This window comes from Pocillopora damicornis, chromosome 3, assembly GCF_964200805.1.
Source record: "Pocillopora damicornis chromosome 3, jaPocDami1.2, whole genome shotgun sequence".
Lineage (NCBI taxonomy): Eukaryota > Metazoa > Cnidaria > Anthozoa > Scleractinia > Pocilloporidae > Pocillopora > Pocillopora damicornis.
In genome coordinates, this window is record NC_142672.1 from 13,976,744 (window position 1) to 13,991,199 (window position 14,456).

The 14,456-nt window shown below is 38.0% G+C and overlaps 4 protein-coding genes and 1 long non-coding RNA gene across 6 annotated transcripts in view; 4 read left to right on the top strand and 1 right to left on the bottom strand.

Annotated features, from left to right (window-relative positions):
* Nucleotides 1-1,661: 1,661 nt before the first annotated feature.
* LOC149048336 (uncharacterized) lies at nt 1,662-3,997 on the top strand (the record flags this gene model as incomplete). Its single annotated transcript, XM_089199448.1, has 3 exons — nt 1,662-2,103; nt 3,056-3,192; nt 3,723-3,997. Coding segments are annotated over exons 1-3 (618 nt in total), but the record flags the coding sequence as incomplete, so codon positions are not given.
* Nucleotides 3,998-4,010: 13 nt separating this feature from the next.
* LOC149048337 (uncharacterized) lies at nt 4,011-5,320 on the top strand. Its single transcript, XR_016185386.1, has 3 exons — nt 4,011-4,611; nt 4,938-4,991; nt 5,288-5,320. It is a non-coding gene; the product is annotated as an uncharacterized LOC149048337 (long non-coding RNA).
* Nucleotides 5,321-5,807: 487 nt separating this feature from the next.
* On the top strand, nt 5,808-10,244 carry LOC149048338 (uncharacterized). Of its 2 annotated transcripts, XM_089202180.1 has the most exons (10): nt 5,808-5,880; nt 6,151-6,444; nt 6,640-6,741; nt 7,120-7,198; nt 7,305-7,359; nt 7,474-7,569; nt 7,997-8,125; nt 8,220-8,345; nt 8,582-8,617; nt 10,152-10,244. In XM_089202180.1, the coding sequence occupies exons 2-10, from the start codon at nt 6,369-6,371 to the stop codon at nt 10,227-10,229; spliced, it is 777 nt and encodes a 258-aa protein (XP_089058306.1). In that variant the 5' UTR covers nt 5,808-5,880; nt 6,151-6,368; the 3' UTR covers nt 10,230-10,244. The 2 variants fall into 2 exon arrangements, with proteins under 2 accessions (XP_089058306.1, XP_089058305.1); XM_089202179.1 differs by lacking the exon at nt 5,808-5,880 and having other exon boundaries at nt 5,903-6,444.
* A 1,482-nt stretch (nt 10,245-11,726) lies between these two features.
* LOC149048339 (uncharacterized) lies at nt 11,727-13,181 on the top strand. The gene is made up of 2 exons (XM_089202177.1): nt 11,727-11,833; nt 12,101-13,181. Exon 2 carries the CDS (start codon nt 12,174-12,176, stop codon nt 13,179-13,181), a length of 1,008 nt encoding a protein of 335 aa, XP_089058303.1. The 5' UTR covers nt 11,727-11,833; nt 12,101-12,173.
* Nucleotides 13,116-14,456, bottom strand: part of LOC149048340 (uncharacterized) — a gene marked incomplete at its 5' end in the record, with an annotated part of 1,393 nt that continues 52 nt past the window's right edge. The window contains one exon of the mRNA XM_089202183.1: nt 13,116-14,456. This exon is cut by the window's right edge and continues 52 nt beyond it. Within this exon, the coding sequence (XP_089058309.1) occupies nt 13,507-14,456 (950 nt within the window).

Consider the following 14,456-nt stretch of genomic DNA (forward strand, 5'->3'; position numbering starts at 1 on the left):
TTTTTAGTTAGAAGTATGAATAAAGGTAAAGGAAATGTAAAACTGTGGTCTAACGGCACGATTACCGCAAATACTAAGGATGTTTATTACTGCACGATACACTGAAGAACGGCTCAAATCGCAGAAAAAAGGAATGTTCAACCTCAGCCCCAAAATTAGGCATTCTTAAAAAGAAAGAGTGTATTACCAAAATGGAACCTACTGTATTGCACAACTTGTATTTGTCAAGTATTGCATTTCCTCAAGTTAGCAAATATCATGGGTTATTCATGCACCAAACGCGAAAGCCATCTCTTTTTCAAAGAAACCGAAATCAGAGACCTTTTACAATAAATATTTTTGTGCTCATTACCTAAAATGTTTACATTCGAAATGAGATAACTTTATGCGTGACTTTTGGACTTATGTCTCGTCTTCATCGCATAGAGATACAAGCAGGTCTGAGTAAGAAATTTGAAAGACAAAGGTTAGATCCTTCCTGTAAGAGGTACTTTATCCCCAATTTAAGGGCTACTTTTGAGATTTTTTGGTTGGGCAGTCGTCCTCCATTTTCTAAACATAGGCATGCAAGAGTTATTTCTTTATATAGAATGGTTGAGATGGACACTAAAATAACTGATGTTTGCATTGTTGTGAAAGAAAAAGAGCATTAATTTCAAAAGACTCCAACGAAAATACAGTTCAATGGAGAGCAAAAACCCCTCCAATTCATGAACAAATTTAGACACAAGTGTTTTTGTGTTTCTGTGGTCTATTGTCACTGGTGTCTGAATAAGTTTAAGCAACACTAAACTGCAATGGTGCCACACTTACTGTAGTCTCTTTCATAGCCTTGTTTAGTCTCGTCACGAAACGCTTTCTCTCCCCCCGTTGCGAGACCAAACAACAACTGCAAAGGTGATTACGCGAGCGGGCCTTCATCATTAGAATTTAGTCACAAGCATTTCTTCCTCCGCGATAAAGTATGAGGCCTTCAGCAACACGTCTTCGCCTTCTTCACCGAAAGAAGAGGTGGTCTTCGCAAGAAGGGTGTGTAAATACAGACTTCACAAGTAAGGCAAGTATGTCCCCATAAGTTTTATATTACAAGAAGTACCCGTAAGTGGTCAAAGTTGAGTAACGGGCAGGTCCTCATAAGTAACACTTCACGAAACAAATTGAAATCTCCTCAAGTCTAATCAAGTGTACAAAGTGAAGGGAAAACAAGCTACAAAACATCATTATTGGTAAAGAATGAGGCCTTCAGTGTCTCTTCTTCGCCTTGTTCAGCAAAAGAAGAGGTGGTCCTCACAAGAGGGGTGTGGAAACAGAGACCCCACAAGTTAGGTAAGTATGTCCTCACAAGTCTTATATGAAAAGTAGTACCCACAAGTAGGCAAAGTTAAGTAATGGGCAGGTCCCCATAAGGAAGTCCCCACAAGAAAATTTGAAATTTTCTCAATTCTAATCAAGTGTATAAAGAGTAGGGCAAACAAGCTATCAAACATCGTAGTTTTTATTTTGATACTGCCAGCAGAAAGAGGGGTCCCCGCAAGCGGTGTGTGTAAACACAGTCCTCACAAGTTGCCAAAGGTGCGTATGCGTGTGTATGTGTGTGTGGACATCATTTCCTGGAAAAGGGTAACTTGCCCGTTTCATGGAATTAAAGAACAATTAAACGAATAAAAGGGTGCGCTTAGCGCATTTGCGGCAAACGATCCTAATATTGTTTAACTATCAATATAAATGTCCCGTAGCGACAGGCCTAGGTGACATGGGTGTGCCACAAAACAAAAGCCTTTTATTAATACGTATACACGTCGGTCAGTTTCATTTTCGGCGTGGTTTCGCGTCATCCTTGGGAATATTAGTGCAGCAAGGAGTTAAGCATTTTAGATTAAGTGTTTAACTCCACGAGATGAACCATAGCAAGCGCGCTTTCCAAAGAACTGTTGTCTTTTTGGTTAAACGGCACAGAAGCGTGCCAAAGAAGACTGAGCTGGGCAGGCTCGCTACCGCCAAGCGGATTTCTGATATATCGTTTACAAAGAACAACAGCTCTTCCCAAATCGGAGACTTACTGGTGAGAGCATTTCCTCCCCTTACAGGAAAAGACCTTAGCAGGTAAGTGCTGCTGCCTTCATAATCTGTATCGTAGGGTAGAAAATGGTTTCAGAGAAAAGAGTGAAAAGTACCGTAATAAAAGCAGCGAAATGCCGAAAAGGGGCAAGATTGGATGTAAACGTGGATGAGAGAAAACTAAGGTTGCTAAAATCTTCCTTTAGATGTCTTGCAACATTGAGAAGCTGTCGCCAGTAGACAGGATAAGCATCAGACATAAATGACAAGTGGCTAACAGCGCACATATCCGTCTTTTTGTTGTCTTCATCCAGTCATTAGTATTATTGTGTGGAATTAGTTACAAATTTTCCTAACGTTCCATCAGTTTAATGTAAAGTTTACAAAAGAGGTGTGGAATTGTGTAGGATTTACTTTTTGTCGTTTTCTGTTCGTGTGAAGGTCATGCTCACATTCATGATTCACGCTAACCCGATTAAGCTTTTTTTCGATAGATCAAAATTCTCCATGAAAGCGAGGTTTAGAGAAACTGGAAAGGGATATTTCTTGATTTCCTTTGTTGCTGTCCTCTTAGTCTCGCTTTCAAGGTGAATTTTGATTATCTAAAGAAACATCGAATATCGTTGGTCGATCCAGATGAAGTAAACAAAAAGACAAAAACAAATCAACAACAACAAAAAATTAAATGAAATGTTGGCCAATTGTATTAACAACAGCTGTCTAGACATCTAAGATAATAACCTTCCTTGTTCCAGTACACATTGAATTATTTAAACCTACAATACTTTTTTTTCATGACATACTATGCAATATTTCTGTCGTTGCTACAATCTATGTCAATCTAGAGCAAATGCCACTAAAAGCAAATGTGCATTCAAAATTAATGTATATTTGCATGCACCTTACAGAAATAAATTCACAGTTAAATTCAATTTAACAGAAAAAGGTTAGTGTGGGTAACTACAATCACCTTTCTGTCATTACTTTATTACACTAGCTTGGAAATAATTACATCATATGCAAGAGGGCATGCAATGAGGACAGTGGCAACTGGCCTTCAAAGTGGTGTGCAGCTCATGGACCACTTTGGTGGAAGTAGAAGGAAAAAGATCTTTATATTTCTACCAAGTCAAGGTCTGTTTACATTTAAAGTGTTACTTACATCAACTAAACCTTACAAGTGCATACTATTTACACTGTTCTCTTCAAATGGAGCATGTCTTGAATAAGCATAGTCTAATTTATAACCAGTTTTCTATGAAACTTATCTTTTTACTTGATACTTTACTTACTTATCTTGGTAAGGTGACTTTCCCTGCAGCCTTGCAACTTCTAGCACAAATTGATAGGAAAATAATAAACCTCCAGATACTAAGTAGAACTTTTAGAAGAAATTGGTCATTTGTTATCTCATCACCCTAGAAATAGTGATGTGCATGACTATTGCATTTTTCCAAATATTAACCGAGTAACAGAGGCTGGCTAAATCAAAATGCATACCTTGACATTAAACAATTGAAAGGTTGAAGGTTTATATGTCATATACAATGTATCCACAAACATTTGCGAGAATCTTCTATAGGCCCATTTCCAGTCTAATGTATCAAATTTATGACGACATTTGATCACAACATGTACATGCATAAACTGTTCTTTCACCACAGCTTTGTCATCTTCCACTTCATCATCTACATCCACTTCAACATCCACTTCATTGTCCACAGTCAGTTTGCCACTAACATCTGGAACCTCTTCAGCACTTTCATTATCAACAGCTACTTCAACATCTTCGTCGTCCATAGCACCTGTACCAGCAACATCTACAGCCACTTCAACATCTTCATTATCCACAGTCATTTTACCACCGACATCTTTATCATTCACAGTCACTTTACCATCAACATCTCTATCCACTGCCACCTTAACATCTACATCATCACGGGCCACTTTGCTGTCCCCATCTTAAAGCAGCCTTATATCTACACTGCCAGTTGCTCAACCCTCCACATCCACTTCACTGGATCTGCTGCCTTTGCCAGTTGATGGAGGTAACTGAAAAAAAAAATTTTGTCACTGTTTGAAATTAAGCTTTTCAGATCTTTCACAAAAATTTGAAAATATTGCTAATTACAAGTCTAAGTTGAAAGGTATCGGCTTATACTACCAACAGCTTAGACTTTGTCTTTCCATTTGTAATTCAATTTACTGACTAGACAAGTGAAGTTATTTTCAGTGAGTATATCTTATCCTGCCTCGATGAAAATCAAAGAAATATGACAAGTTCTAATTTAATTCTGAATTTTATGTGTAATCTGAATTGCTTTTGACATCATAGCTTCTACACGAAGATATCTGACAGCAATGGCAACTGCAAATGCAAGAGGATCAACATCTGGTATGACCCCAGTTTTGTCTTACTTTTTCAATTTACTTTTTGTATTGGTGTTCTAAATGTGTATATGGGTGTATATAAGGCGATTATAATTTAAATCAAATGTTACTCAACAGATGAGAGCTCAGACTTGTCAGATGAGTCAGATTCAAACCATGGCGGTGAGTTGGTGCAATTACAGTTTCAATTGATCTTGATGAAGATACTCAATAAATTCAATAAGAGAACACTTAATCGTTTCTCGTCTAGCTGGCTTATAACACTCCCAAGAGGAAAACTCATTTAAATCGTATTTTTATTGTAAACTGCTGTCATTAAGCTTTTTTCTGATGTAAAGTTTGCAAGAATTTATACGAAACTAGCATAAAAACAAGTGTTTTCATGAACGACACCCCTGAAAGTGGAAAGTAACCTTAAGTTAATTTAAAGAACTTTCACAATTCTGACATGGACCTGATCTTGATGTCTGCACCTTTTCCTTGGTTAGGCCACAATGCAGGACCATCTGTTGTATCATCTGACTCAGAAGATGACATTAATGGTGAGTAAAAGGATGTTCAAGTAAGTCAAAAATGTAGATTAAGGAAGCACTTTTTTAGTAACCCATAGCTATTCGTTCCAGTTCCAGTTAGCCATATGTATATTTAATGAAAAAAACACCTACTAATCTGAGTCACATCACTCAAGAAACTCATAAATAATGGACTTATAAAGGCACAACTACATATGAAAATTAGTGATGAATCTATCATCCTGCAGGTAAAGGAAATAATGATTTGTGACATTATCACCTATTACATCAAAGTAATTCCTATCTTTTCTTTTTCTTTTTTGCAGAAGTGATAGTTTACTCAGAAGAGGCTAGACTCTGTAAGCTCACCTTGATGTCTCACTAAATGGATATCAATTTCCTTAATGCCTGTACCATGCTATCTTCCTTTTTTGCCATGCATCTGTTGTGAGAAAGATTACAAGAACCATTTTTACCAAAGCCAATGCATCTCTGTGTCAGTACTTTGGGAGGTCATATCCTAGCAACCACAATGCCCCAGTCATTTAGCTTAGTAAGACTAGAAATTGTCATTTACATTATTCTTTATCAATGAACTAGTATACCTGTTTTAATTATTATTTTGTCTTTCTAGATGGCTATGTCACTGATGATTTTTGAACATCAGGAGTGATAACAGGTATGATTGTGATGAGTTTACCTCAGATAGTGCATGACAAACTGAGCAATGAAAGCACAGGTAGTGTATAATGCTACTGAATACATTCATACATCACTAAATCACTTTCCTCATAGTTACCCATTTCTTATGGGTGAAGGCGTTCATAGCAGGACCACTGAAGTGCTGCAATGTATCAATATTTTAGAGGACAGAGGGCAAAGCACAGCCATTTCATTTCTGATCCACTCTTTTGAAGAGGTAATTAGCTTGTTTATCAGTATGTAGGAAAAGCCCACATAGAATGAGATGTGATCACAATCACGCTCATACCCTACCCTTTGATTGGCAAGAAAAAAAGAAAGTTTGCATGTTAAAAAAAAAAAAAACCAAGAGCTACAAACTAATCTGTCAAATAAAACCCGTTTCTCCCTTTGATCACCTGCTGTGGGAAAATAGCTGTAAACAATTCAAATAGTACACTCATGTTCATGCACATATCTTACTGAACTGTTTCTCTTGTTATCTTAGTTCACATGGCAAGGAACAGAGGATGGTCGTATAATGGTGGCTGTGCTTTTGCCCTTCAGCTGTCCTCTTGCTAGCAAGAGAAGATTGGTTAGGTTAGTACACTAATGTGTTTCCTTTCGTTTCCTCATTGATTTTTCTCTGCCTACTCTGCCTCCACATTTGTTTAACCCAGGTGTATTTGATGTTTATTAACCTTCTCTGTATTTACTTTTTCAAGCATGCTCAACACTATGGCAAACAGCCCACATATTTACTTCTGGATTGCCAAAGACAGCAGCCATGAAGCCCAGAAAGGTAGCTAAACCTAGTCTTTAGCTCAGAATGCAAAAGCAAATGCACCCAAGTGTTAATTTTAATTAGTTTTTTTTTTTGGAGTATTATTGTAATAATCATAATTATCATAGTTATCACTGTTGTTATTGTCGATATATCAAGATGATTTTGCAGATGTTATTATTAGCAGAAGAGTAATTGTACCTTTAATTGCAGTGAGAGTAAAATATGGCGTTTCACAAAGCCCTGGCATTGTTGTATTTGTTCTGGCCCCATGTCATAGCAGAAACATGCCACAGTGCGTGGAAATCTTTGAGGGTAAACATGAAAAATTTGAAATTTGAAATCTATATTGTGGTTATATGAATGACACCTTTCATTTTTTAAAGTGTATCATTTGCCATTAAGGTCATGACTGGGGTAGAATAATTTGCTAGCTCCTCTGTTTCCTTCACTAGTAGTCTGATTATCCATTGATTGTTTATGATGCACAAAAAAAAACAAACAACAAACAAAAAAAGGAATGTGGATGTCTCAAAGACATTTTCTTTTTTTCTAACTTTCATGTGCAACAAATACAAAATTTCCTCTGAAAGAATCTCTGCGAAGCCTTCAATAATCATACCTACAACAAGAATAGCTTCAATCTATTAGTCTTTTTAACACCAACATGTTTTGTACCTTGTACCTTACAAGAATCAAACTTGGAATGTGCGGGCCTTCAAGAGTCCATTGGCAGAGCACAGGCTCTATCTTCCGCAATGAGGGATGAACGGTATGGATTGAAACTTTTCAGCTATTTATATATTCACAATTAAAAAGATTATTAAAACTTAAAAAATGGGAATGAAAGGTACTGACACAGATACTTCTTTCAACAGGAAAAAGTTGGATGACTGGCGGAAACAAAGACAAAGTCAAGAGCTACAGTACCAGGTACACAATATCCCCTAATTTAGAATTCAATTTGAAAGGATACACTTACAAAATCACATTATTTTAATTTTACTTCCTAATATACCCATAAGAACACTTTAATTTTCATAACAGGCATTACAGTCCAGCCCCAGCAATAACACTAACACTGCTAGCAGCTCCCTGGGAACCAGCTCCAACAATACCGTAAACAATCAGGATGAAACTTCTGTAAGTTACCATCTGCTTTCTCTCTACTCTTAAGTTTTAGATACATGTAAGGTTTGGAAAAATTAAGAATGACATGTCCTCTATTAGTTATCTCAAAAAATTAATAATCTAATGTTATGTCAAGAGTATACAGTGACTTTCCATTTAAATATACCTAAGCAGGCCTGCTTGTTTTATAATTGGGTGCACTGTGTCCAGCTTTCTCTCTACACTTAAGCTTAGGTTCATGTAAGGTTTGAAAAAATTAAGAATGAAATATACTCTTGTTATTTATCTCAACTAATTCATAATCTAGTTATGTCAATTGTATACAGTGATTTTCTATTTAAATAACTATACCCACATATGTTTATTTTATAATTGTGCGCACTGTGATGTGCCTTATCTGTGGTAATAATATCCATCATAATAATATTTGTCTTTACAGCAAACAAGGGCTCAACGCAGGGGGAGGGTGACAGCACCACCAACTAATGGTGGTGGAACAACCATTGGCGTCCATATCAACAATGGAAAAAAGTTCTCCAGGGCTTTTGAGAAAAATGCCTTTTTCCAGGTAAGAATATAATATAATATTTGCTACATGATGATGGTGGTGATAGTAAGTGATGCATGTTTTCTTTTTTTGGTCATATGAAAACAATAAACAGGAAGTCTATGACTGGATTGGTTCGCTTGTTGAAGTACCGCTCCACTTCACACTACAGCGAGGAAGGGAAGTGGTGAGGCACTCTGATCATCTACAAGGGGACGAAGTCCTGGACCTTTTAGAGAGGGTATGTTTCAATCAGAACCCACATTAATTTTGTCAATGTCTTAAAATAACACATTCCCATTCAAAACACATTTAGTTCTAAAGATGATTTAACTCTTACTTATGTAAATTCTCTAAAATTATTAAACACTTAAAAACAGCGCGAGCTGGGGTAGCATAATAAGTTATTTTATGTGTCTTCGTGACAGACACTTTCATTGCTATGGTCTAATTTGTTTTTTTTTAACAAATTTTCAGAACACTGAAGAGATGACTAACTTGGAGCAGTCACTGGTAGGTGCAAAAGTCATAAATTAAAAAATAGAGGTTTAATTCTCGATTTCAGATCTGAACCCTTTAACTCCAGAGATCTGATTACGAATTTTCCCCTCTCGTTGCTACACATTTCCTTGTAAACCACTTGTGAGAATTTGGTGTTTTTAAATCAACGTAACAACATCTACCTGATAAGTTTAGGTATTCTCATTTGAAGGAATATTATAGGGAGAAGTTAGAGGTTAATCACTCCTGGGAGTTAAAGGGTTAAATGATGAACTCTGTTTTTATTTGTAACTGTACTTATTTTAACATTGATCTGGTATCCTTACAATATTCCCCTTTCCTAATACCTCCAGGGCCACTGTTGACCAGCTCTTCCTAAGCCCTGTCCAGTGTGACCTGGTATCCTTAGATCATTCCCCTTCGTAATCCCTCTGGGGCCACTGTTGACCAGCTCTTCGTGAGCCGTGTCCAGTGCGACCTGGTATCCTTAGATCATTCCCCTTCATAATCCCTCTGGGGCCACTGTTGACCAGCTCTTCGTGAGAAGTGTCCAGTGCGACCTGGTATCCTTAGATCATTCCCCTTTGTAATCCCTCCGGGGCCACTGTTGACCAGCTCTTCGTGAGAAGTGTCCAGTTGGACCTGGTATCCTTATATCATTCCCCTTCGTAATCCCTCCAGGCCACTGTTGACCAGCTCTTCGTGAGAAGTGTCCAGTGCGACCTGGTATCCTTAGATCATTCCCCTTTGTAATCCCTCCAGGGCCACTGTTGACCAGCTCTTCGTGAGAAGTGTCCAGTTGGACCTGGTATCCTTAGATCATTCCCCTTTGTAATCCCTCAAAGCATATAGTACATGTATAGTTATCTAAACAGTACAAAATCCATGTAAAATCCACGATTGCTAAGATACTTTAAAAATTGTTGGGATGAAAAGTCATGCAAATGCAGAGGATGTATAATTATATGAGCAGAAGCATGTTTCTATACTTTTTGTTTGTTTCTGAACATGTAGATATATCAAAATAGTATGAAATCATGTAAACTCTACAATTACTGAAATACTTGGAAAATTGTTGGGATGGAAACAGTCATGCATATACTTTTTGTTTATTTTTGAACATGTAGTGTTATCTAAATAGTGTAAAATCATGTAAACTCTACAGTTACTCAGATACTTTGAAAATTGTTGGGATGGAAACTGTCATGTATATACTTTTTGTTGATTTTTGAACATGTAGTTTCACATAAATAGGATACAAAACTCTACAATTACTGAGATATTTAGTGTGACCTCCCTCCTTCCAACATTTGATTTAGGGGGATGGTTCCCCCTCAAAGCCATTATTTTTCTGTAGACTCGTCTTGGACCCAACCCCTCCCACCTCCTCAACCCTAAGGAGTCCAAATTGTATGAAAGTGTTCACAAATGGGCCATTAGATTATTTAAACTCTCTGGATAATACTTCCCAGCGGCACCTACACGAGGGTGATATGCCACTCATCCCATGAGTGGCATACCACCCTCTGCCTATGTTTCATTGCAGGTGTCATTCAAAGGACACTACCCCTCAGATGAAGAGGAACTCTCAGAGACAATGAAAGGTAAACACAAAAGTAAATAGATTATGATGACCAATGTTAACACCACCAACTTCATAATTAGTCTTAATAACTCTTACTCATAATAACTCTTCTTCCTTATCAAACGTCGTTTGCTTATCGAGCAGGAATGGTAATCGAGTACGACAAATCGATATCGAGCTCGGTTGCCCAGAAACAAATATTGATCCGTGAGTTCAAACCATTTCTTGCCAACAGAATTGGTGAAATACAGCGAACGTCAAGTCCTGAGCAGTGGCGACACGTACCAGGAACATTAAACCCAGCAGACCTGCCAACAAGGGGGCTTTCTGCCATGGCCTTAGCCGAGAGTGAACTTTGGATGGAAGGACCAGCCTTCCTTAAAAATGATGAGTCAACCTGGCCAGCGGCACCACTCCCCAGAGATAGCATTAAGAAGAATGAAGACTATGAAAGACGAACGACATCCAGAACACACGTGACCAACAGCCATGCCAATGTGATCATTGACCCAAACAGATTCTCAAGCCTTAAGCATCTGGTTCATGTGACAGGATGGGTTCAGCGATTCCTGACCAACTGCAGACTTCCGATGAATTTACGAAGAAAGGATCGACTTCTCCTGCCAACCGACATATCAGAAGCAGAGACGTTCTGGATTAAGCAAGCCCAAGCCCAAGCCTTCCCTGCTGGAGAAAACAAGGATTCACTGACTCAATTGAACCCTAAGAGTGATGGTGATAGGTTACTTCGAATGGATGGACGCTTGCGTTTTGCAGATGAGCTTCCGTATTATACAAGGCACCTGATCCTACTACCAAAGGACCACCCTGTAACAAAACTAGTTATCGCTGACGCCCATGAAAGACTCGGCCATGGGGCTGGAGTAGAGCAAGTTCTAACTGAGTTAAGAAGCCGCTTCTGGATTGTTAAAAGAAAGGCGCATGGTACGAAACGTAACCGAGGCTTGTGCTGAATGTAGACGTCGTTTCACCATGAAAATAGGCCATCAGATGATGGCCCCCTTACCCAAATCGAGATTGCAGTCTTCACTAAGGGCATTTGAAAAAGTTGGTGTCGATTATGGAGGTCCATTCTTGACGAAGCAAGGACGTGGTAGGACAAGAGCCAAACGTTACCTGTGTCTTTTCACTTGCCTTACAACCCGAGCTGTGCATTTGGAAATGTCCTACTCATTAGACACTGACTCGTTTAGTAATGCATTTACCCGGATGACGTCAAGGAGGGGGACAACAACCTCTGTTATCTCTGACAACGGAACCAACTTCGTTGGAGCAGAGCGCGAACTTCGAGAGTTGGTGAAGGCCCTTGACACTGACAGAATCACGCAAGAAACCAGCAAATATCACCCAATAGAGTAGCAAAGCCATGACGTCACATTTCCATGACAGCATTTTTCTCAGTTCTAAACAAACGCTGAGGTGTCGTTGTGTATGGCGCCATATTAATCATGACCTTATTTTCAATCTCTTCTTTGCTATCTTACTTCGAAGATAAAAAGAAATCTATCGCAAAAGGGGAGAACCACGTCAAATCTGATCATATAGAATGTTTTATGTATAATCAAGGCATTCTTAGAGGCAAAGTTCACGCTAGTATGAGATCAAAAGTCTACGAGGTTACGGTACGTAAGCTCTCTTGTATGTTTATGTTTATATTTTGTGAATCGGTTGGGAATCATTAGATCAATTATAAAAGCTACTCAATAGCTTTAATATCTAAATTATAGGCTCCGATGTATATGATATTGACTTCATAAAGTATAGCTCTTAGCGCCTCTAAAATAGGATCCGTTTGATGGCTGTTCGATTGGAGCGCTGAGAACACCTGAGAGCTATTTACAACCAATAAAATCACTAAAAGAATAAAAATTTTTCTTCTTCTACTTTAGATATACGTAGATAGTAACTTGAATATCAAGTCGACAGAGTGTGAATGTCCTAAGGGCGCTTTCAAGTGCAGTCATGCTGCAGCTGTGTTCATTTACGCCATACATCATGTTAGTCGTACGGACATCGAATGTCGATGGAACAAGCCAAAAAAAGCCAACTTGCCCTGCAGTTCGGGACGTCACTGAGATGTTTCCTCCTCCGAAACAGTACTGTGCTCTATCGAGAGAACCTATGCAAGCAGATCGTTCATCCATTTACCGATCATTATCTAAATATGGAAAGTTCACAGGACTATGGTGGATTCTGAGCCCTGAACCTGAACCGGTGATGTTACCAATGCTTACAATCGAAGAAATAATTTATTCTGATGGCTTCCTTCAAGCCCATGGAAAGGAAGATCAGCTCTCTTTTTTTAAGGAAAAATGCAAAATTCAAAGTAGTACTATACAAGAAATAGCAAAACTCACAGTGGATCAAAGAGAGAATCCAGCATGGTCAATGCTTAGAAAGGGAAGACTCGCAGCTAGTAATTTTGGTCCTGTCTTAGCAGCCAAGAGAGTTTCACAATCACTCTTGAAAAGACTCATGGGCGAGTATGATTTATCTAGAGTCAAAGCCATCACATGGGGAGTCAACAATGAAAAAGAAGCTGTGAATGCATTTGAGATGTCAAATTGTTTAAAAGTTGAACCAACAGGAATTTGGTTTGAAGAGTCAGGTATTCTTGGTGCCACACCTGATGGTCTAGTTGATCAAAAAGGTATTTTGGAAGTAAAATGCCCATATACCTTTAGGAATTCAACCATAGAGGAAGTTATAGAATCAGAATCATTCTATTTGGAGAAGCGAAAGGACAAAATTGAGCTTAAGAGGGATCACAAGTCTGAGTATTGGCATCAAATTCAAGGACAGCTCCATCTCACAAACAGAATGTATTGTTATTTTGTTGTGTGGACTGTCAAGGGCCACGTAACTTTGGTCATTCATAGAGACGAGGAATGGAAACCTAATCTTGATATTCTAAGAAACTTTTATTTCCATCATTACTACCCTAAAATGATTGAGGGGGAATTATTATAAGTGTGAATACATAAGAGGAGACATATACACTTGTACTCTTTATATTTATTCTACCTTATGTGGAAATGAGAAATTAAAAAATAATGTTACTGTTCAACTCTGTAGAACAATTGAAAAGATTGAAAATTATTAACTGTTAATGATTCTCTTCTTTCCTTGTACAGTTAGGATTATATGAACTAAGAAAATAATCATAGAATATCATAGTTGTTAAAGTTATGAGGAATAACCTATATCTATCCATCTATCTCAATTATTGGTAGACTACTTTTCCAAAATAGAGACAGAAACTAGAGTGATGCTTTCATGCCTATTTAAGTAAGAATCACACCCTAAGTAAAGAGCAAAAAGCAGAAAAAAAAGAATTGAAGAAATTGCCATAACTTAGACTTTTTATTACTGTAACTATTGAATCTTTGTAGTCATCGAAAACATGACTTGAGCCTCTCTTGAGAATTTTCAACTCAAAAAATACATTTGTACAACCTTCCTTGATTAACGGAAACTGCAAATTAACAAGAGCAGCACAAAGCTGAAAAATTTTTTGAGAATAGCATCTTAGGTAAGAGGGAATAAAACTTAAAATCTTAAAATCCTTTAACCTGGCGTTAGCCCTCTCTACATGGATTCTGCATTTGGCAATCGACTTAGTTACTTTTATTTCATTTTCAGTAAATTTACCATTGTTTAAGAATGGGGGAATATTTACAGACACACCACTCGGAACTATATCTTGGATTAGAAAGCCCTTGTCAGCAAGAACAAGATCTCCTGGATAAAGGTGTTTCAAAAAACCAGACATTTCCACTATAGCCTTATCTGAAGTTGATCCAGGATAAAGGTTAGAAACATATGTTATGACCCCATTAGGTGCCACACCAACGAGTACTTTAAATGAATTCATACCTCTGTATGAAGAATAAGTTGCACTTTGATGACTCATTAGGCCAGGGGTTGCAACTTCAATGTCTGTGCAATCTATTATGATCTTACAAGAACTGAACTGTGTAAATGATGACGGCAAACAAGTCTTATTTTTCTCCCTAGAAGGTACTGTTGACATCAAAAAAGTGAACAAAATCTCGTGCAAGAGATGAATAAATGTAATGACAATATTAGATATAGTAGTTTCACTGCATGAAAATAACTGAGCTATATGAAGGTTCGTGTGATTCTGTCTAATCTTTATTAACCCATTGACACCTGAACCGTCCGTAACCGCCCGTGCTGCGTGGGGGACTTGCGCGAGAGACGCTTTCCCCCCTATCTCCCCTA

What these genes read in the sequence shown, in the direction of transcription:
- LOC149048338 (XM_089202180.1), top strand. Translation starts at nt 6,369, where the DNA reads ATGCTCAACACTATGGCAAACAGCCCACATATTTACTTCTGGATTGCC. An exon ending in TCCGCAATGAGGGATGAACG is followed by an intron (nt 7,199 to 7,304) that starts GTATGGATTGAA and finishes TTCTTTCAACAG; the next exon opens with GAAAAAGTTGGATGACTGGC. An exon ending in AGAAAAATGCCTTTTTCCAG is followed by an intron (nt 8,126 to 8,219) that starts GTAAGAATATAA and finishes AACAATAAACAG; the next exon opens with GAAGTCTATGACTGGATTGG.
- LOC149048339 (XM_089202177.1), top strand. Translation starts at nt 12,174, where the DNA reads ATGCTGCAGCTGTGTTCATTTACGCCATACATCATGTTAGTCGTACGG.